Source organism: Rhodnius prolixus, unplaced genomic scaffold (assembly GCF_049639745.1).
Source record: "Rhodnius prolixus isolate KJV_2025 unplaced genomic scaffold, Rpr scaffold_13, whole genome shotgun sequence".
Classification (NCBI taxonomy): Eukaryota; Metazoa; Arthropoda; class Insecta; order Hemiptera; family Reduviidae; genus Rhodnius; species Rhodnius prolixus.
Genome location: NW_027411583.1, coordinates 1 through 23,334, shown reverse-complemented (window position 1 = coordinate 23,334; position 23,334 = coordinate 1). Strand labels below are relative to the sequence as shown.

General features: G+C 31.3%; 1 protein-coding gene across 3 annotated transcripts in view; it reads right to left on the bottom strand.

Moving 5' to 3' along the window:
* LOC141447798 (uncharacterized) overlaps positions 1 to 23,145 on the bottom strand; it is a 28,867-nt gene extending 5,722 nt beyond the window's left edge. Inside the window, exons 1-3 of one of the 3 annotated variants that reach the window (XM_074115643.1) lie at positions 22,824 to 23,145; positions 18,186 to 18,393; positions 450 to 4,434 (exon numbers count right to left, since the gene is read on the bottom strand). In XM_074115643.1, coding sequence (XP_073971744.1) covers positions 450 to 4,382 — 3,933 coding nt within the window. In that variant the 5' untranslated portion in view covers positions 4,383 to 4,434; positions 18,186 to 18,393; positions 22,824 to 23,145. Of the gene's footprint in view, positions 1 to 449; positions 4,435 to 6,916; positions 7,078 to 18,185; positions 18,394 to 22,823 lie in introns of those variants that run through there. The other 2 variants (XM_074115640.1, XM_074115641.1) reach the window with 2 other exon arrangements.
* Between the last annotated feature and the right edge of the window lie 189 nt (positions 23,146 to 23,334).

Here is a 23,334-nt window from a genome sequence, read left to right as displayed (position 1 = left end):
TGCCTGTTTTTTATGGTTGAAACCTTTTATCTTTTCATAGCATTATTTAAAAAAATAAAAAATCCAAAAGTTACAAGCAAGAAGTTAAGTAAATGTTCAACAAAGAATTCGAATGAAGAAATGCCCATTTTAAGTCATGTTTGTAAAGGGTGGTGGCACGTTGCCCTCCTAAGGATACTGTTTGAAAAAATTTTCAGGCTAGACAAAGGCACGTCTTGTTTTCGTCAGTAAATTTTTTTGAGGCTTACTGAACCACCATATTTCCAGGTTGTGCTGCCATAGATTTTCTCTTCTTAGAAAACTCCTCGCAGCCCAGTGATAAACTAGAGGAAGGAGAAAACTATAGCTACCCAGAAGCTAAGGAGACTCCGTGGCATCAGTGACCTTACAGCTTTAATTAAAGCAAGGAAGTTACTGGTTAAATTACTAATTGAAGATAACTACATTACCTGCAATACTTTTGTAGTCGGATGGGATTGGGCAACGTTCCATTCAGCTGCTGAAGAATGAATTATACTTGACGATGTAATAGGATTTTGATCATAATAACTATGAAGCTCATCACTAACTTCAGGTTGATAATAATAATTGCTGTAATTTGAAGCTGTATCTTTGGTTAAACTAACATCCGCTTCACCAAGTTCTATTTGTAACCTTTCATCTAAGGATAACCGTTTAGGTGATACATCTTTTACAAGTTCTGAATCACTAATAGTTGAATCAGCCAAACTCATCTGATAATCGTTAATATCAGAATGTTGATTGAATCCAATAATTTTTTTATTATTTAGAGATGTATACTCGTTTCTATGAGTATTATTCAGCGAACTATTAAAATTATCATTTTGCAAATTTGACTGATAATTCCATTTCCAATCATTGGAAGTATCACGAGAAGGTGTACTGTTTGGTGATCTTTGACAAGCTGGTGAATTTTTTAACTGCCTAGTAGGTCTTCTTCCTTCTTCCGAGGAATGAGGTGGTGATCCTATCTTTTGCGGAGTTAATGATCGCCGATTATAAGGACTACTTTCAGGATAATCCTCACGTTCATTCAATATATCCCTCTTTCTTTCAGGTGAATACCTTCTAAAAAGAGGGGACCGTGACCGCCTCTTTCCTGGAGATGGATTCCTCCTAACAGGAGATTCCCATCTATAAGGAGAATAATTACTCTTACGGTCTGGACTTAACCTACGCCGAGGTGGGCTTCCTCTATTATAATCAGGAGATCCCCTTCTATCGGAAGGTGATCTTCTCCTAGAAGGTGAACCCTTGGATCTATAATAACTATCTTTCTCGTAAACTGGCGATCGATGACTAGGTGAATCTTTATAACTAGGAGATCTATGCCTTTTCGAATGATTTTCTCTCGGTGCTGACGATCTTTGACATTGCGATTGCCTTTGTCCAGGGGATTCGTAAGAGGTACTTTCAATACTTTTTATAGTAATATAATTTTTATCTTGTAAATCTAAGCCTAAGCCCGAACTATTTCCAGTTTCAGTATCTAAAGAATTATAGTCATCACTTCCATGAAAAACAGATTCAAAGTAACTCTCATTGCGATTTTTATCTTGCATATAAAAATAGGAATTATCCGCACGACTTGAAGGAGAACTGAGTTTTGAACAAGATTCCTGTAGCCTTAATTTAGCACTAAAAGGAGACATTTTTCTGTGAGGAGATCCTTGTCTATACTTGTACTGGGAACCTCTTTCGGAAGAGCGTCTTCTTTCTTTACTATGTCGTCTTCTCCTTTCTCTTGACCTTTCCCTCTTTCTAGATTCTCTTCTCTTTTCTCTTGAACTTCGTCTTTCTCTAGAATTTCGTTTCTCTCTAGATCTGTAACTGCTGTGTTCATCAACCGCAGAAGGCCAATGCCTCTTCTCACTGCTTCTACTTCTGCTCCTGTCTCTGCCACTATGAGTAACCCTGTCACTTAGCTTCTCATGGCTGTGTGCAACATGCTCTGCACCAGCTGCAACACTTTTTTTGGATTCTGTAAGTGATACATCACATTTTGCTTGTTTGTTTGCAGTATTTTCATTATTTGTCGGTAATTCACTAATATCCCATCGAGATTTTTTTTCGTGCAAAGAATTATTAGCAGTCACCTTACCGGTTTCCTCAACGTTCTTTGGTATTTCTAAATATTTCTTTTGTGAATCATTAGAAGTTAAAATTTCTGGTTTAGTTTTTTCTAACTGCCCTTCCGTTTTAGGAGAATCAATTGTTTCCTTAGTTATTTTTGGTACATTTCTAGGGGGACTAATGCTCCTTTCGAGGTTTAACGGAGGTTTATCAACATGCATTTCTGAATCAGAATCTTCTCCAGAAAAAATATTCATTGGTTTCAATTTCGTCATTTGCTTACCAAAAGTTAATCTAGCACCAGATTTTCCGACGCAAATAGGAGACTCACTTTTTTCTTCATTTTTTCTTTGAGGAGAAAATGAAGCCGATGAAGGGGACTGTTGTAATATGTTATGAAAAGAAGTAGTAAGATTACTTTGGACAGCTAGGGGTGCTTCTGATGCCTGTTTAGGTGGCGGTAAAGGAATATCAAGCATTCGCGCCTCTTGACTGGCAGAATTAACACCAAAACTAACAAGTTGCGAACTATCATCAATATGTGAACTATCCACCGTTGAAACATTCTCATTACCTTTCACTTTAATTCCTTCTTCATCTTCTTCTTCTTCATATTCGTCAGCAGCAGTTGGACTGTATATCTCTGGCGATTTCTCAAAAGTTTCGTCATTTGCAACAGCTACACTGGTAATCTCCTTTTCTTGGGTATTTACTGCAGGTTTTTCAACTTGTGAATCGTCAGAACTAAAATCATAATCAATCAATCGCCTGTGAACAACTGGATAATACTCATTGTTTGAATTACTACTTTTTTCATCTTGAAATATATCTAAGTTAAAATGACGTTTTGTTGTAAGTTTTTGCTTACCATCAGTACTTAAATTTGAATTCTCAGCAGAGGATAAATCTGACTTTGAATATTTACTTCCTTTATTAAATGATGTTAAATCTAGTCCACTAGTACTATTTACAGATTCTTGAACGTCCGAGAGTCTTTTCTTACTATTACTTAAAATGTTGTATTCAATTTCTTCGTGAGATGCACGTACCTTGGAGAAATAAAGTTTACTAGCTTCTTTAAGGAATTGTTCATTTTTATTCATAATTTTCTCTTCCCTTAAATCTTTTAGGCCTTCATTACTTCTTTCATGTTTATTTTTTGGAAGCGGCGACAGTTTATTCCTTTTTTTGTCCAATTCATTTTTAAATTTTTTCGTTTTCTCCTTTGAAAGGTGAACTTTTTTTGCTTCTTTCTGTTTTTGTTTAGGTTTTTTATCCAAAATTTCTTTATTTTTTAATTTTTGTTTTAATTTTTTCTTTTTGAAGGCACTAGGGGAATCACTAGAACTCTTACTATCGTAACTTGAGCTAGAACTGCTGGAACTATCGGAAGAACTATCATATGAAGAACTGCTGGACGTGGAAGAGGTGGACGATGAAGAACTGGAGCTAGAACTACTGCTGGAAGTTGAACTGCTACTGGTACTACTAGAGCTGCTAGAACTGCTGCTGCTACTTGTCGTACTGCTATCAGAACTTGTAGAATCTGAGCGTTTTCTTTTAAGCTTTTTTAGATGCATCTTTTTACTCTTAGAAGTTACTATACTATTGTTTTTCGAAGACTTTTTATTTTTTTCTAAACCCATTGTAGCTTTTCTTAATTTCCCAACACAATAATTTATGTTCTCCGGATTTCTATCTATAGACGTGGTCCGTGACCACTCATCTTCATCTTCCACGACTGATAAGGCATTATTCTGAACAATTTCTCCTTCATTATTAACTACAGATTTTTCAAAATGTTGCTGATCTTCAATAGTTTTCATGAACTGTTCGTATTCAGACGCTAGCATTCCTTCATTCGCGCCCTTGATTAAATTTTCCTCCTCTTCAATTTGTTCACTAACACTTAAATCTGTCTGAAGTTCTCCTGTCGATTCTTGTTTTTGACTTCTTACAATTTCTGATTCTAAATGATCTTGATTCGTTATTAATTTTGGCTGTTCTAATTCCTCTTGATCTGCTAATTCTTCATCTTCTTGTCCCTGTATTTCTTCCTCGTTCTCTTCTACTTCTAGTGCCTGTTCTTTTTCCAATATATTATCACTATCTAATACCTTCCCTTTTTCTTCTTCTTCTTCTTGTTTTTCTTGCTCTTTTGAATTCCCTACCTCTTCTTCGTTATTAGATTCTTCTTCAGAATCTTTTGGCTCGAGTTTAACATTCAATTTTTCATCAAACTCAGAACAAGTTAGTGTTTCATCAATGTCTTGCAGTCGTGGCACCATAAATTCTTCTGTGGTCCACCAAGATCTATAGTCAAAAGGTTCATCCTTTATCCTGAAACAAAATTAAATAGCGCAATTAAAATCTCAACAGATAAATTGATTATAGAATTTCTATAACGATGCAAATATATATATAGCACTTGCTGTAGTTAACCTTTTTTTCAAAATATTGAATTTCGAGAGTTCAAATGACAAGAGTTTTTACAAATATGTAGTTGCAACATGCAACAGCAATCTCTTCTATGAGAGACTCCTCTATTTTGTGGGTTAACAGAATGTATTGCAACAGTACATTAAAATTCGTAAACCTCTAAGCATTTCTACTACAAGTACATACGTACTTGTGAAGTATGTAAGTCTGCAATTACCGACAAGATATTCTTAAGATCAGTAACTCAAGATATTAGTAAGATCAGTGGATGATTGTAACCGATAAGAGACTAGCAATCACGGAAAACAGTAGTAACATTTTCTAGCATAGTGGACTCAACCATCACGAAAATTTACTGGAATAAGTGGCGTGATGGAATAAAATATTTAAGTCACTTAAACTAATAACATTTCTCAATTCAGTTTAATCAGACAGATATTTAGGCAATTAAGAGACTTAAGATGAAATATATAAAGAAACTTGAATAAAATTGTTTAGACGTACACAAGTCTAAGATCTTCTGCTTATTATTATTATTATTGCCGGTTGCGATTGCTCAATATATTGCAGTATCAGTGTGCAGAATACACAACCAACAATTAGAATTTGATTCAATCTTCGGAGAAAGGGCATTGATTTCTTTTTTCAAATAACTTCATTATTACATTCACTACTAACCTTGAAGGCAAAAGTGGAATAGTCACTTATTCAGGGAACTTGGCGCAACTACTTCGCGAATCCCCAGCTAACTTCCAACATTCACACAAAGAACAATGGAAATGGAAATGTAGTTGATGTGGGCATCTTGAGTTTAAAGGATTCTCAGTCTAATCCTCTCTTTACCTCCCACCCTTATACACTGCCCACTTCCTTCAAAAACGATCGCATATCATGACTAAACACTCATATTTATTGAGGAGTGAAACAAATTATTTTGGATTGGGATTGAGGTCTATTTTAAATTTAAACACGTCAGTTCGTGATACTTTACTTAAAAAAATATTACATTAATAAATAAAAATACAGATATAAAAAATAAATAAAATAATACGAGCAACATGAAAAAAGTACAAGAGGAAGAAGAAGTATCAGTTCGCAGTTTTGATTATCCATCCATTTAGCCTGTTTTATACCCTTAAGTTATAATTATTAAATCTAAATTTCTATACTTTTGTTTTTTTAATAATAAACCAAAACAGATATGATACCCGTAGCCAGAGTTATTTATAAAAAAAACAGTAAACCTTTATTTCAGAAACCAAAGAACTCAAAATTGAATTTAAAAAAAAAAATCGTAATGCCTTCTGTAAGAAGAGGAAGACAATATGTAGTGAACAGCAGTAAAAAGGGACGAATACGTGTTATATAATAGGAATTTGAACCTGCATTTCACACAATGAGGGTAAGAGTCTAAAGTTTTAAATGATATAAATAAAACTTTGTAAAAATCATTAAGATAAATGATGAATTATTACATGTTACTTTTATTATGAATATTCACTTCCCTGAAAGTTAAGACTCCCAAGAATTTTCTTGACGTTATTTCTTTCTTTTTTGAAAAAGTAAAACGAGTAAATTAGAACTAACGTAATTTCAACTTTTTTTAACTCATAGAAAAAGAAAACTTCACGATCGTATCAATTTTAGATGTGGATTTTCTTCGGAAACAAACGTTTTTGAATCCTCTAAATAAATTAAAATTAATTAGTAATACAACTTCAAGAATCAAACCAATTATTCAATTTATTCGTGAAGACGCTTGAACAATAAAAAAATAAAATAAGGGAGCTACTACAAGATAATACTAAGTTAAACGCAATGTACTTTGTGGTTAAATCTATAGAATAAATTATTGAAGTATTTCATGTGGTGTATTTGATAGCGAATGTGGGTGATTGATAATGTTAGGCATCTACACGTGCAAAACAAACTCATAAAAGGTTTGACAAAAGTAGATCATTAAGGATAGAACAGTACGTACAGTACAACATAAGGTAGTACTTAAATGCCAATAACTTTTTATTCAAAGGTGTCTGTCAAAAACTAATCTTATCTACTAAAATACACACTATATTAGGATAGCATAAATGATCTTATATATCATTGAACTCTTTAAGGCACACTTAGGGTTAAAGTAGAAAATAAAAATTTCAGGCCAATGTGTTGATTTTTAAACAGTTAGATAAAGAGAAGTCCTTTAAATAAATTAACGAAATATGAGAGAAATGATAACCTATTTCGTTCAATAACTTAAGAAAACATCTTACGTTGTTAAAAATAATACCTTATTAATTATTTCGGCAACTTTACCAAATATTAAATCATCCCTAATATAATAACAGATAAGTAAAAAAATAAGATGTGAACAACAATTTAATATTACCTTCGTTAAAGTTTCCTTCAAAACTGTCTGTCTCTTTCAAACGGTAAAAATAAAAAATGCACTTTTTGTCTAACTGTTAGTTCGGACCATTTAGAAAATACATCAACATTTACTGAATGGCGGCTAAGTTTAGAGCACTATTCATTACAACTGCTACCTTCCTCACAGAATCGTAAATATCGATATCTCGATAATTGAAACAGTCCACTATGGTTCGTTTTAAGGGAATTTATTTTTCTAATAACCCATAAAAATGTCTTAAAGGATTTAAAATAAATTATTGAAGAACTGAAATTATAAAGTGATTCTGGTCTAACTAAAATCTATGTAGAAAAAATGTAACTACTAACTATTTTAGTGAATTCTCATAGCTTTTGAGTTTCTTACTTTAGAAAGGATATTTATAGCATTGTAACAATTTTAGAAATAAGTTTTCCCTCGAAATGAATATTTTGAGGTTTAAATGTTTTCGTTGCTAGGTTGTGTGCATACATCTAATTATTTGTGAATGAGCATGTTAACTTAACATCTCAAAAACGATAAAACTTGCAAATATCTTCGACTAGGTATTTGTACTGCCGCGTCAAAAGTTAAAAGGTTTTGGCCAAACCCATCAAACAAAAGTGTGTTACATTTAAGCAGTATTTCAAGATTTTATTTTAGAAAAATTCTATAAACTTCGTATACTAATACGCATCCATGTAATTACCATTAAGAAAAAATGTTTCAGCTAAATTGAGTAATGCATTAAGCATGCATACATAAACTTTTAAGGTGCCGATTCAGAACAAAATATACTTCTGCCAGATACATATATAAAATCTAGTAGAATACAAGATGGTCTAGAATTTAAATTTGTTAAAAACCTGTTAAGTGAAAGAACGACTTTACAAAAAATTTCTGTTTTTTTTCTAAAAAGGATTCATCATTTATTAAATGTAGAATGCTATTTGTACGAAAACAATATCCAAGTACGAATTATTCTCCCTAGTTAGGAGCTATGAACACAACTTTGGAACATTCTTCGTAAAATATAAATTCATGAAAGATCTCACCAAGAAATTAATAACTAATATCCTGTAAAATGCAGTATTGTTAGCAAGTAATTTACTGAAAATAGCATTTTCTTTTTTTTTAATGTTTAGACATTTTTTAAAGATTAGCTTCTACGATTTTCTCATAACTGCGTATTTGCTTTACATTAACAAAGCTCTTTAACACAATTAATCTTTTCTTCCTCTAATATTTCGTTTCGGTGTGATAAAATCCAACTGTATATTGTTAATCAGCATGAGAATTAAACGTTAGTTTTAGTTTGTAAAAGTACTCATAAATGTGCATGAAATTGATATTGAACAAAATAATTATTGTACTCTACAATATAAATAGATAACGTTTTTTTTTTTAATTACTTTTTTGATCAAACTACCACAATAATATCCAAACAAATTGTTGTACACAAAAAAGTACTCAAAATTAAATAAATATCTCTGCCTCATATGATATGATATATGAATATTCGCCGTAAATAAAAAAATTATAAACCGTCGAACTGCAAACGTAAATAATAAACTGTCGAATTATAAAACTTAAATTTGATATTTTTCTTATGCACCATCAACAATTCGAAACCCTGAGGTTGTCAAATGAAGTAGAAAATTTATCAATACTCTGTTCTTAGCAACGGTGACCCAGAGCAATGTTTTTCTTGCTGCTAATTTATTTTTAAGAGGTGTCTAGAAGCACTTTGTTGTTGTTTCTTATCCTACGATTATAATTCTCAGAACTTTTTTTTTTTAACAGTTTCAAATAAAAGAGATGTTCTTTAATACACTAATAGTAAACATTTTGGCCAAAACTGTGGTCACTAAAGCGGCAACAGTACCAAAACGGAACGCCTAATTTGAGTTTCATCAACTTTTCATTTTTGATATATTCAGCTAATTTCATTAGGGAAGGTATTTGTAGTAATGGTTATGAAGCGTGGATTTGTAAGTGATAGATCTCTAGTTATAATCCCGCTTGTAGTTAATTATATCCTTTAATTTCTTTTAAGAAAAAATTGGTAGTTGGTCGCGAAGCCCATCTTGAAATAATAAGCGATAACTTACTTATAACTTAAATTACTTAAGTTAAAATACCCATACACACATGCAACCGATGCATCAAAAACAAATTTTCCTAGATGTAAGTTTCAATAACAAAAATTTTGAACGATTGCATTATTTCCAATTACTAAGAGAAAACGAAAGTAAAAATATCAAATATCAAAATTATATATCAATCTCTTAAAGACTTCTGCTTTTGATTATTGAAGTATCAATTGACATATGGATTTCTTTGTTTTATGAAAATGAAAGGGTTAGAAGTAGTTTTTCAAGGCGACAAGGAATGCGAGGAAATTTAATTAAATACAACAAAAATTTAGAACTAAAATTAATCCCTATCCTGTGTTGACTATTGTTAGTCAGCAAATTACAGAAGAATATTATCTGATTCCCTAATGGTTTGTTGCACAACGTTATCCAAAATTTCGACTGCCCAGCAACACCGTAGCCTTATTTTCAGGTTTGTCGCAAGCATATTGGATATTTATTACGACCAGGGATGAAGTCTTCTTATAACTAGCTAATAAATAAAGGTTACGACAATTTCGCAGGGAAAAAATATTTTTAATACTTACGGAGAACTGTTACATTTGATAAAATGAATTATTAGAAAATTAAAATCTGAGTCATGGTGATAACTATCAGTACAAATCCATCGTAGTTTTCTAAACTAATTAGTTTTAATCATATTGGGTATCAATATCTATACTTTAGAAAGGAATTTCGAATTGAAAAACCCGTTTTTTCCTGCTGGCCTCCTACAGTGCTCTCTCGTCAAACAATACTCCCATAAGCTTGCATAAGAAACACATAGGAAGAAAACATCTAAGGGCAAGCAGCTGTCCTAGGATCTCCTCGAGGGAGTAAGTGCACTATACTCAGGAAATCCATCCCTTGCCTTGCCCTTGCCTTCAGCTAGATTCTATTCTTTTAATTTTAAAGGACTAAAATGGTTGCAGTATTGCTTTGATGCAACTTTCCTTAGCATTTTTTCTTTTTCCAATATATAATTGAATTCACCGCCCTCCTGATTCGATCAGTAATGAGTTCGGAGGAGGAAGAGAAGGACGGAGATGTACATAGTCAAGAAAAACCGGAGACGTAGTTTTTGAGGCCAGGGACGTAAACTTGTAAAAACAGCTCACAAAGGTGCATTATTTGATTTAAAGCCCATTTCAATTGAGCCTTGAGCCACCTAACTATATTGTATAAGATACTAGAGATTACCTTTTAGTTTTACGTATATAAAAATAAAGACTGTTTGACAAACTATCGAGGAAATATTCTTTTTACCAAGCCTAAGTTCATTTTCACTAAGATCATGGAGGGCAGACCGTATATTTCAATATTACGGAAAATAACCTTTGAAATGGACACCAACATTAGTCAGAAATTTGTAATTTTATTGATCCGAAGATCCATAACTAAGTTAGTCAATACTACCAAACGGGGGCCGAATTATTGTCAGTATAATTGAAACAGTAATACTGATTCATCTTTGATCTTGTAGGGCAATAATCTATAATCTAAACGGATTAATGTTCATCCTAATATTGGCACAAATAACGACGACAATAAAGTGAATTAAATTTGAATAAATTAAGTACATAATTTACATACAAATCACTTCTTAGTTAACTGATGTGACAAAAGCTAAATCAACCCTTAAAATCAGAGTTTTAATAAATTTCTTTTGGGACGTAATCGTCTCCCTCTGGATACTAATCTTACGTTACAATCTCACTTTTAGGCATTAAATCAAAAATTTCTTCAAGTAACCTTTTACGAGCAATTTTAACTTATAAATTTCATGAAGCTATGAGTAAGGAAGTATTTATTAATAAAATCAAATGCTCTTGTGAATTCATTTCAACTTGTCGGTATGTACATTACTTTTCCTCAGAAAAATGTTTACACATTGAAACCATTAAATTTAACAAAGTTAGGTACTATATTGAATAAATTAGAGTAGATAACCATCATTGACACTGATAACATGTGGTTTAGAAACTCCAAGTTACCTGACTAGTGCCAAGTAAAATTGTACATTATACTAGCAACATTAAAATAGACAGTACTACAATCAAATCCAACATTTGAATTCTACACCATAATTTCTTCGGCAATTCTTGTTATCTATTATAATAAACTTGTAAGAAAAATATTCCCGATAACTGATAAATCCAGAAGAATGATGTAAGTACTCAAAATTTAAATCTGCCAAGTCGCACTTCGAGCTAGAGGATTTAATTTGGAACTTTCATGTTTAAGAGTTCTTAGATTGTTCACGTTTTTTTCACATATTCAAAGAGAAGAGGCGGTCAATATTAATAAAAATTAAAATCTGCCAAGTCGCACTTCGAGCTAGAGGATTTAATTTGGAACTTTCATGTTTAAGAGTTCTTAGATTGTTCACGTTTTTTTCACATATTCAAAGAGAAGAGGCGGTCAATATTAATAAAAATTAAAATCTGCCAAGTCGCACTTCGAGCTAGAGGATTTAATTTGGAACTTTCATGTTTAAGAGTTCTTAGATTGTTCACGTTTTTTTCACATATTCAAAGAGAAGAGGCGGTCAATATTAATAAAAATTAAAATCTGCCAAGTCGCACTTCGAGCTAGAGGATTTAATTTGGAACTTTCATGTTTAAGAGTTCTTAGATTGTTCACGTTTTTTTCACATATTCAAAGAGAAGAGGCGGTCAATATTAATAAAAATTAAAATCTGAAATAAAGCCTTTCAATAATAAGACATTTCTCAATACACTCTAAAAATCTATATTTCTTAAATTATGGTTTCTAAATGTAAGTCAGGTGAAACTTAATATCGAAACTGGAAGCGTTTAGCAATATCTTTATAAACGTATACCGCGACCCATTGGATCTGTTGTGGCTTAAGTTTATGCTAGATTTTGTATAATTAAAACCATAATAAATTAAATAAATTGGTTAATAAATGCAATGATAAATACAAATATGCGCAACTATCGTATGATGTTTTTTTGTCCGCCAAGGTAAAATATTTATATCTATCTTCAGGCTTCAGGTGCTTTATATAACTTCCATTAGTTACTACAGGTATGAGATAATATGGTTTATTTGGATAAGGCACAAAGTATAGAATGAAAAAAAGAAACTGTTCACCCAAATCTTGATATTACTATTGATTTTTTATTTAAAATATTACCGCTTTATTATTTGGAAGAAAATCTGAGAGTAAGAAGGCCTTTTTCTAAGTTTTTCAAGAACCTCATGGTAAAAGTGTTGATTGACCGTTTGACCTTGAGGTAGAAACTCTTTGTGGACGATTCCGTGGATAGAAAAAGGGTCATTCGTGTGAGACCAAACAAACATCAAGAACAAGTGGGTGTTGCATCAATCGTGATTATCGAATGCTCCTTGCCACACAGCAATTTCAATAAACGAGTTTTTGGCCAGTAAAAACATTCCTGTGGCACCTCAGCCTCCTTATTCGCCTGACTTGAGTCCTTGTGACTTTTTTCTCTTCCCGAAGTTGAAAAATCACCTCAAGGGAACTCATTTTGGGACAGTCGAAAACATTCAAACGGCTGTAACCGACCAGCTGAAGGCTATTCCAGTATCGCAGTTCTATGAGTCCACTGCTATGAGGAGTGGAAGAAACGTCTCCAGCGCTATGTGGCTTCAGAAGGAAGGTGACAATATAGAATTGTAATTCTTTTTGAATAATTTTTTTTTAAAAAAATCAGTCTCATTACTTAATTTACAGACCTCGTATGTTATTCACATTACCACTGTTTTAATTGTGAAGGGGAAGCAAACTGCATAGTCTAGAAGAAACAGTTTTTTAATAAAAGTAACGAATAACAGAAAAAAAATCAAAATTTTCTTTTATATTGGGTAGGGTAGTACCTAAAACCTCAGGTGTAGCTGAGTATCTAAAAATGTGCGTAAGATGCTCCTACCGTATTCTCTTCATAGCCTGTTTATTTCTATTACTTCTTGTCAAATTCTATGAGTACATAAGAGTTTGTCAATTTTAGCACGGTTACTATCAGAATCATGTCGTTTCAGTAAATATTACAATAAAATAATGTGATAAATTACCGATCTTCTAAATATTATGATAACTGTTTTAAATTTGCACTTCACAATTTTAATTCCGCAATAAAGATGGCAATGTTCTAGATAAAAAATAAAATAAAATACGCATTAATCAACAATTAAGTTTGATCTTCTTTTCAATTTTTTTAATTGATCCAAGGAATATCTGACGCTCTTGCCAATTTCCAATCGAGGAGGTTGCCTTTCTCTTACGCAAATCCAAATCTAAATTAGTAGCATTTATTAGAAAGTAACGTTATTTGCGTCCAGATGTTTTGGGAGACCAGTAATTTAATTGTGTACGAAAGATAAGTTTTAAACAAGTCTCATATTTTACGTTCAAAACATCTACTGGCGTTAATTTTGGTAATAACCAGTGCTGGTTATTCTAGATCATAGCAATATTTTTGTTTTCTTTTTCCAACTTTAATCTTAGTAATTCTTAGCTGGAGGCAGGGTAGGGTTTGTAGACTAACTGAAGGACATCTTGACGGTTCCCCATTTTGTTCGTCAAGTTCTTTATTAATATACGACGACAGGATTATCAACATAATATTATTTGTTAGGAAGGCGTATTACAGCATATTTTCAAGAGTCTCTTCCAAGTACTTATCCTTAATCGTCCTTTTATAAACTGCTTTATGGCGTAGCAAACGAATATGTTTTTTGGTAAATACAGTAAAAGGCCGACCTTCAGTTTTTGACAAATTTACGATTTTTCATGAACTTGGTTTCAAGTCTTCAATTTTCTTACTGATTCGTCCAGGCTGCACACTAGTGTGATGACTCTAAAATGACTAAAAGTGGCTTTAATGTAACCCATCACTTGGCCCAAATAAATCTTTCCGATAGAGAGTTAACCAAATAAAATAACTTCCTTCATCGAATCTACATTCAAATTTTCATCTATAACAGATTTTTAAAATCAACAAGAATTGCGAAAAACTGTTTGAATTCCAAACCTTTTTTTTTGTCGCTCCTAGAAAGTGAGCTATGGTGATAAACTAAATGAAAATACGAGGAATTTAATCGTAAGGAAGGATAGGAGAGAAGAAAGAAAATTCATTTTGTTTAATTTTTAATGACCACATGCACTTTAGGGCTACCCAGTTAGGCAGTACTTTCCATGAATGCAAGGCATGCATTTTGTTTATTATTTTCCGAAGAAATTAGCATATATTCATTCCGCAACGTTTACTTCAAAAATACCCTCCAGATCCTTAGTGTAGACGATTTCTTGCATACAAAGTTTAAAATAAAATAAATAAACACCATAATTCATTATTTTCTAGATTGACTGAGAAGTGAGAAATTGAGCACGCTCTCTCCAGATGATGAAAGCATGAAAAAAATGGATTGTATGCAAGCAATTTCAATACCGCATAATGTACGAAAAGTCTTTATAAGTACGACAGTAATTGTTCTAATGAGAGGAGTTCTAAGATCAACTACTTTTAGAATCTGTTGTCTTCCGTGCCAACTTAACAATAGCGGGTATTTTATGATATTTGGTTTATATTCTTGAATTCGTGTGAATGCAAACAGTTTCCTATAACTTAACTCTATTGTAATTGTTAGGTGATTCTAAAAAGTGCGGAAAATCTCTTTTCTTTTTGCCACATTTTCTTTAATGAAAATATTAAGGGAAAAAGACATTATCGAACATTTATTCCATAATCCTTTCCCAAAATCGCCCTGTTTGAGGGATGTTTTTTTATTTACCAAGGAAGTTCCCTGCCCAAGGACTAGTAATGTTCGATAGTTTATTAACCCAATTTATGGGAAAGGGAGGGAAACGAAAATAAATAAATAAATTGAATCTAGCTTTTAGAGGATACACTAAAAGAAGTCCTAACACTATTTTTATGTGTCCTCTGCACTGCTTATTCCAGGTGAACCACTATATTCAAACAAATTAGTCACTCTGCCTAAACTAAACAATCACTGTCTGTACAGTTCTTGTAAAACCACCAATGAGAAAATGCTGAAGGTTTCATTCGCACATTTATTTACTAACTATGAATGAAATGTGTCACTATTATAGTTTACATAGAAAGATATTCTATCTCATATTCACAATCTGAGGCCATGATATGAGAGACATTAAAAATGGCGGTTTTGAGTTCACCACAATTGCAATTACTGCCCCTCCCAAACCCACATAATCAAATTTCCCGTGAAATTGATCCAGGTGCCAAACTACTAGGCTTTGTCTTTCAGAACATTTTACTAACACAGTAGTGTATATTAAATTACAGTTTTCAGGAGTTCAAAATGCCGACTGTCAATACTAAATAGTATTTTTTTAGTGACAAAGCAAACGAGACATTAAAATATATTATAATCCTAGGGTATTAATTAGATGTATTTTTAAACTGTAGATGACTTTAAACATTAAACCTAAGCGAAAAGTTTGTGTAGTATTCGATTACATGCATTAGATCAAATTTCAGAATGAATCATTGCAATTAGGCAATTGTTTCGTTTTTTAACAAACAAATTTAAAAAAGCTCTTATGCCTTTTGTTACTTTGAAGTGTTTGATGTTTACAGAAGAAGGGCAGCCAAGTGGACCTGGCTATCTCAAATTTCTGATTTTTGCTAGCCCGTAGACCAAGCCACTCCATCAAGTCCACTGCGCGAAAAAATGTAAAATCTAGTTACGACACTTTTCCTCTTGAATTCTTCTTCTCGCGACTCGCACTCTAGGCGAACTTGGCTGATTTCAGTGCAGTATTTTACAATACTTTCAAATGCAAACATTATTTTTTCTCCTTTGTAAGCTATAGATGTGTTCCCATAAAATCTGGATAAAATCCGTGATCAATTTTCATCTGGTGGAAGAAATGGGCAAAATATGACTGTTACTCAACTGACTTTTTAGTTAATCACAAGTTTCACAATAAAATAAAATAACAATTTATGAACTAAAAATAAAATTTTGTTAGTCTTTAAAACTGTAATTGTTTATGTGGGTTTTCTGTTTGTGAAATTGAGTAAAAAGATGTTGCGTTTGTTTTGAAAGATTATTTCTTTTCTGTTCAATTTTGTATTAATAATTAAAAAAAACAATAAATAAGTAGATAAAACAATTAAATAAATGTTAATTATATTTGAAATATACTATTCATCTTTCAGTTCGGAATATCTATGATTTCTTCTCCAAACCAAACAACTCAGAAAACATAAAGGTGCAAAATATATCAGAAAATTGGGTGCCTAATCAAATACAAATAAAATAGTAAAAAGAATAGAGAAACCAACGATCACAAAATTAATAAAGTTTTCTTGCCTGCCTTCGAATGTTCCTTCCATTGCATTTATTTTCCTTAATGCTGAAAGTTTTTGCATGGAGTCTTTTGGTCTCTACAAGAATTATCAACGATGTGAATGATTTCGCACAGCTTTGAAGAACTAGGTTCTTTCGATAGAGGAAAATCAGCAGCAGATTGTAATAAGGAAAAAAAAACAAAATAGGGATGAATATCAAACTGCTTTGAAAGGACCCAACCATCTATTCAATATATCGAATCGTGGTTCACTTGTGGTAACACATAATCAGAGAAACCAATCTAAATAACATCCTCGATTTGTTCTTGAATAATATCCAAGATAAGAAATTAACAATTCAAGCCTATAAATACTATTACCAAAATTAACCCAATCAATAATAAAAATATTCCAAATGAACAAAAAACAGAACAGAAATAAGTAAACAAGTTTATAACAGCTAATCAGTAATTGCAATTTCATTTTGTTCAAGTAGTTTTTTTACAGTTAATTTTGAAGAATTCAAAATTGGCGTCGTGTTCGTTATAGGCGTTCTCCAGTTCGAGACTCACAGATAACTAAATATACATTGAGAGTACAAAAAGTCTAAATTGACAACAAAGTACTTGTTTCCCACCCAATCCACAACACCTAATTTGGTATTTGGAAGTCAAGTCTGACCAAAATAGGCGGTTACTATAAAAATATAACAATAATAATTGCTTTCCATAAATACAATTAGGTTTGCTGGCTGACTAATTGTCATTCGTATGATTAGGGGACCAAGACTGTTTAATCCAAAATCCCTGCACATTACATTGCATTCTGCAGCAAAAATGATTTTATATAAAATAATATAGATCCCGGATCACAATTCAACAAAGACTCCTTGAAATTCTCATCTCCTGTCTAGAGGATTGATGTGCATCTTAATGGTTCTTCCAGAGATAACCTATTGTGTTGAAGTTCACGATCAGGATTTAATATTTCTATCTCAATTATTATTTAAAGATTTCTTTTTAACTAAATTTAATTAGATTCAACCACCAAATCTGTTAAAATTTTAAAGATTCAAATGAAATTAATAGTTAATAAATAAAGTGAAATAAATAATTAATGAAAATCACGGATCAAATGACAAATATCAAAGTGATAAAGGTCTCGAGAATATATGATGGGCAAAACCATAAAGATTTATTCAATCTATGAATGAGTTCTCATAAAACACTTCGAGAGCTTTGATTAGGCCTCGAAAAATGTGGTAAAAGAGATTCTATAAATCTACCAAATTTCCCAGTGCTACTATGTATCTGACGGCCTAAAGTGCCCTACAGATTGTTGGACATCTCTTTTCATTAACAATGCGAAATCATCGAATGAAATTTAAACGTTTGGTGCTACATTACATGATTGCAGTACTTGTATCAGGACAAAGAAAATTGATTTTAGCTGATATAAAATTGTTACTCAGTTATCTGTCACTCTGTCCCACCTATACAACAATGACAGCTTCCTCGAAATAGAATTTAGTGACCAATTCCAAATAAACATTTCTCAAACTGGAACTACCATTTTAATAAATATAGGCCTTTTTTTTAATAAGAAAAAAATGTATAATCTTTAACTCTGACCATAGAGGTTTACTTACATAGTATATTCTAGTCGGAGACATGCAAACCAATTAATCCAAATGTGTAGGATAAAAAACACACTGGGACGGGACTTCAGTTATACTTTTTCTTTATCTTTATTATTTATTAATGAAATTTTTTGTTACTATAGATTTCCTTTTAAATCCTTTCAGTTTACCTAAAGGAACATGGGCTTGGTGTTCTCTGTATTCAGGAATATATGTGGTCGCCTGAGATGATTTCTACAGCTGCAGTAGACAACAGATTTATAATCAGATAGAGGATTCCTTCAGGATCACCAATGTTGCCATTAGTTTATCACAAATTTTTTTAAACTATTTTCCAATATAGGTCTCTGAGTTTTCACCACACCTCCTCTTAGATCACTGGACAAATATACAAAAATCACTTTTTTATTGGAAAAACATCTATCTCAATATGGAACAAGAGGATAAAACAAAAGAAAGAAAAACAAAAAGATAAACTATTAATAAACTTATACAAGCATTTTTTCGCTGACATAAGGTACCCTTGTAATATTTTAAAATGAACCGAACATAACTTCTTTATACTAAAATATTGTTTAAAGTAGATTTTACTTATTTATATTCAAAATGCATTAAGAGAATGTCTGTAATACTACCGTTAGAAGAATGAACAGGCACTTCCCTGCTGAAATAAAATTAAATAATTAATAATTTGCTGAATATTAAGAAATAGCTCCTTGCAAAATGCAGGTAAATTAAAATTAATGAGAAAAGATTATAGTGTTTTGATCTTTTGTATCGAAAGGAAAGCGAATCAAATTTTTAGAATATTGGAAGACAGTTTGTCAGGTTGAACTGTAAAATATGCAGGAGTAAGATAACCACTATAAGTGGCACTTAAAGAAATCCTAGAAGTCATTGGAAGTAATTGAAACTTCTTTGTACCATCTTCTATATAAATTTAAATAAAAAGATATAAAGATATATAAATTTTGTAAAACAAGCTCATGAAAATCATAACAATTTTAAAGTAAAATATCTGAAGTAATCTGTCAATAATTATTTTTTAATAATTTCAGATTTCCGTTGATATAGGGTTCAAGCAAAAAATTTTTCTATAACCTGTGAGAGATAATATAAAGGTTTCAGTATCGGGAAGTAAGTAAGTTCCTTAGTTCTTAATACATTAATCTTAGGCTCGCGGATCCTTTTTACCGACCAGAGTATCGGGGCACAATATAAACTTTTTATAATTTTCCAAATTTGGTAACTTTCTCATTTAGATCCTGGTCTTATGCAGCTTTTCACTGAGAGTATTCTGAAGATTGCAATAGGAGGGAACAACAATAACGATGAGAAGCGCTACCTTCAGTACTTGTCCCTCAAGACCACTTTAGGTCAGTTGTTTTGAATTAGAAATGCCTATAAGATAACGCAGAAGATGAAGATAAACTCTGTTTATCTTATGGCATACACTCGTTTAGAAGTCCAACCTTAACACTATCCTGAAGAATAGTAGTAGCAATGTGATTGTGATGCTGAATATATTCAGTCTGTGCAAGGGAACCAGAAACAGCAAATTCGGCAACAGCTGAATGGTCTCCGGCTTATCAAAACTGTGACTGCATCTCTACTCTAATCCTCTCCAACTGGTTCTTTCACAATGTATTCCTAATGTCAATAGCATGTCGTTTCTTAGCATCGGTCTCAGGGAAATGTGCACCACTTCTTAACCATGTTTGCGCCGCTATTTACGAAAAATAATTTATTAAGGATTTAGGGTTGTCTTCTATAAATAACCATGCCTTTTCCATTTCCTTTAGTTTCTCATAATTAGGGACTCCATTGTCTTTCTTATCTTTCTTTCCTTATCTCCCTCTCTTACTTTTACTGTATTATTTAAACACTTCCTTTTTGGTTTTTCTTAATTTGGTGCTCTCCTATCGTGCCAGATTCAATGGCCTCGCGGATCCTTTTTACCGACCAGAGTATCGGGGCACAATATAAACTTTTTATAATTCTGCTTTCTACTAAAAAAAAATAATTCTTTCAACGATTTGATTTATTCCTTTATAATTATTAGTGTAGAACAAAAAATTACGGTACGTCGTACAAAAAGAAGGTCAATGTCGAAACAAGCTATAACTAAACACATAATCAAAGATTTTTATCTGTCTTGTCAAGCATGAACTAGAACGTTAAAGAATAGAACAAGAATGCTAAAAGATGGTTAAAATCTTCTAATATTATCCAGCAGATCCAACCACATAATCAACAAAAACAATCCAAAATATCTGAGATTACGATCACATATTTCAATATTAACTTTCTCGCATTTCTACAATACGAATGTAAACGAGATAGATAGCTTCTGTGAATAGAAAATCACAAAAACTAGAAAATCTCATAGCATTAAATATTTAATAAGCAATTTTTATATCACTTATATATCATATTTTTATATGTGATGACAACTAACGAAGGTTTCCATGATGTAGCCTCTAATTCCAAAAGTATTCCTAGATATTTTAAGATTTTTTTTTCATATTTAATAAAACAGATCTTTCTTTCCCTCTCTCCCTTTATCATTTAAACGCTTCCTTTTTTGGTTTAACTTAATTTGCTTGATGTTACCGCAAAAATTATTCTTTTTCTTTCTTAGGCTGTTTCGGTTATTATCCTTGATATCAAATATATACCACAAACTGAGGATCAAATCATATTTCTAGGCACTTTGGTTTGAATATTTTCTGTTCATGTAATAAAAAACTTTGATACCAGAATAACAAGTAATGTAAATGCATATTTTTTCAGGCGGGCTTTACGTCCAACTACCAATTAGGTGTTAGCAAACATTCTTTACTGTAAATTTCTTTTATTAACCATTAAATAAAGTCCAAGGCCTAAGACCGAAAAATAAAAGAAAATGTCTACTTCGTTGAAGACTTATTTTTCGATTCCTGTACAACAAAATAAAAAATAATTATAATTCGGTAAGGGTTCTAATCAAGATATGTACGAGACTAAAATCACGTTTTAATACATACTGCTCCATCATTCTTGTCAGAAAGTAAGTGATAAGTGCCTTCTGAATAAATTAATTTTTCAAAAATTTAATATTTCGGAACAGTAAACTGTTGCGAGATAAAAAATTTAGGTAATTTTATCTGAAAATAATTGTTAATGAAACGATAACCCCTAGATAAAACAAGAAGGATTGTTTTCAACAATCTAGATATTTGTACAAGATAAAATTACTCTTATTAATAAATAACCTTGAGGAAACATAAATTTTGCAATCGAAAAAAAAAAATTAATCTATCATTAGAGATTAATATAAATATTATTGATTTAATTCCATAAGATTAATGGAATACTTATTTATGAATACAAACAAATTAGGCGAAAAAAAGCATTTCGAACTGGCAAACTAACGACATTTCCAAAAAATGAATTAAAGAGACTTTATTTTTATTCTCAAATTGAAAAGAATTTAATAAAAAATTAATAAATCAGGAAAACAAACTATTAGTAACAATAAAGTTATTATTTTATGTAAATGGGCTTGTTCCTCTCTCAAAGACATTGGCTTTTCGGAATCTCGTCAAATAATTTTACATCTAGTTAAAATTTAAAAAAAGAAACCTTTTAACTGTCCTTTTTCAACAATCATTCGCTCTGCTTGTAATGATTTTCATTGTTTTTAAAAATAAATTTAAAGCTGGATTATTATAAGAGTTTATTGCAGTGCGGAAATGAAGTACTTTTGCGGAATATGATCAGCTTTAGATATGACAGTTTACCCTTACACTATAAAACGACCTGCCTACTAATATACAACTTTTGATAATAATAATATAATAATATAATTAATAAATCATATCCAAAAATGTATCAGATTTATTAAAAGACTGCTTTATTGTCAAGATCTAAAAAAAAAAATCGAAACCCAAGAAAGTTTCCAGGTAAAGCTGAATTTATATATATTAAAATTTTAGAAATAATTGATAGGTCAATAAGTGTTTTCGAAACCCGAGAAATAATAAGGCAGGAAACTATTAGGATCACTGTAGGCGGAAAGGATATCAGTGTCATCGGCATAGGTAGTTATTTCAATTCAAAGGGATTTTTAGGGATGTTTTCATATGGTAATGGTGGTATACATTTTAGAAATCACTAGTTCCATTATAGAATAACAGAATATCACTCCTTCGATGGATTAGACAAACCACATAAGGTCAGTCGCCTTTGTTGTAATTTAAAAGTAATTCTAAAGTTTTGCATGTAATTTCGTCCTACGACTTTATGTGCAAAACATGTTACAACAACAGTATTAAGTTTCTAATTATTGTCGTTCCAATTACGTTCATTTTAGTTACAAATGAAATAACATTTGAAACCAGACTAAATTCAATTAATGTCTCATTTATACCATTTGACTGAGGTTTTTTCCCTGTAATAACCTAAACCAGTGTTCACTGTAAATTTGCATTTTTTGTTCTGAGCAATTTAAATTTAGAAATTGTTGATGTCTCAAAATAAAAAATATATTTATATTTATTAAGTAAGTTGACGCCTCTTAAATTTACAATAATTACTGAAAGAAGACTGAAAAAAATATATACTGATAAAAAATATAAGTAATCAGCATATTTTATTTTCAATTAAGTGTTTTTAAGGCTTTTATAAGAAGCTTGACAATTACTTACTACGTTTGATATAAAGTTATAATTTCTTTTCATTTCTAGCAAAACCCTTAAATAGAAATGTTTCCTTTATAAATATAAACACTAAATTAACTTTAAAAAAAAGAAATATTTCGTTCTTACCTTAAAAATGGCTCCATCTCCCAAAATTTGTTGACGATTTTAAAGATGTCATCAGTTAATGTTTTTAACATATCCTGTCTTGACATCATCATTGAATTGTCCTGAATCGGATTTACAGAATAACTTATTTTTGGTCTTGTTTCTGTATATTTAACAGACCAACTAGGAAAATCTTTGTATTCATCATTTACACCAATTACTGTCAATGGAACTTTCAATACCATCGGTGTATCTAACAAATTATATTTTTTCTTCACCACCTCAACTTCATCACCTTCACTTCGGGACCTAATTTTCAGGGGGAAAATATTAATAACATGAGGAAACATGAGTGACCATTGTTTTTTTCGATGCTTACATTATGTTAAAAATTTGAATATATATATATATATTAATAATGGCAAATATATATTATTGTTATACTCAATATATATATATATATATATATATATATATATATATATATATATATATATATATATATATATATATATATATATATATATATATA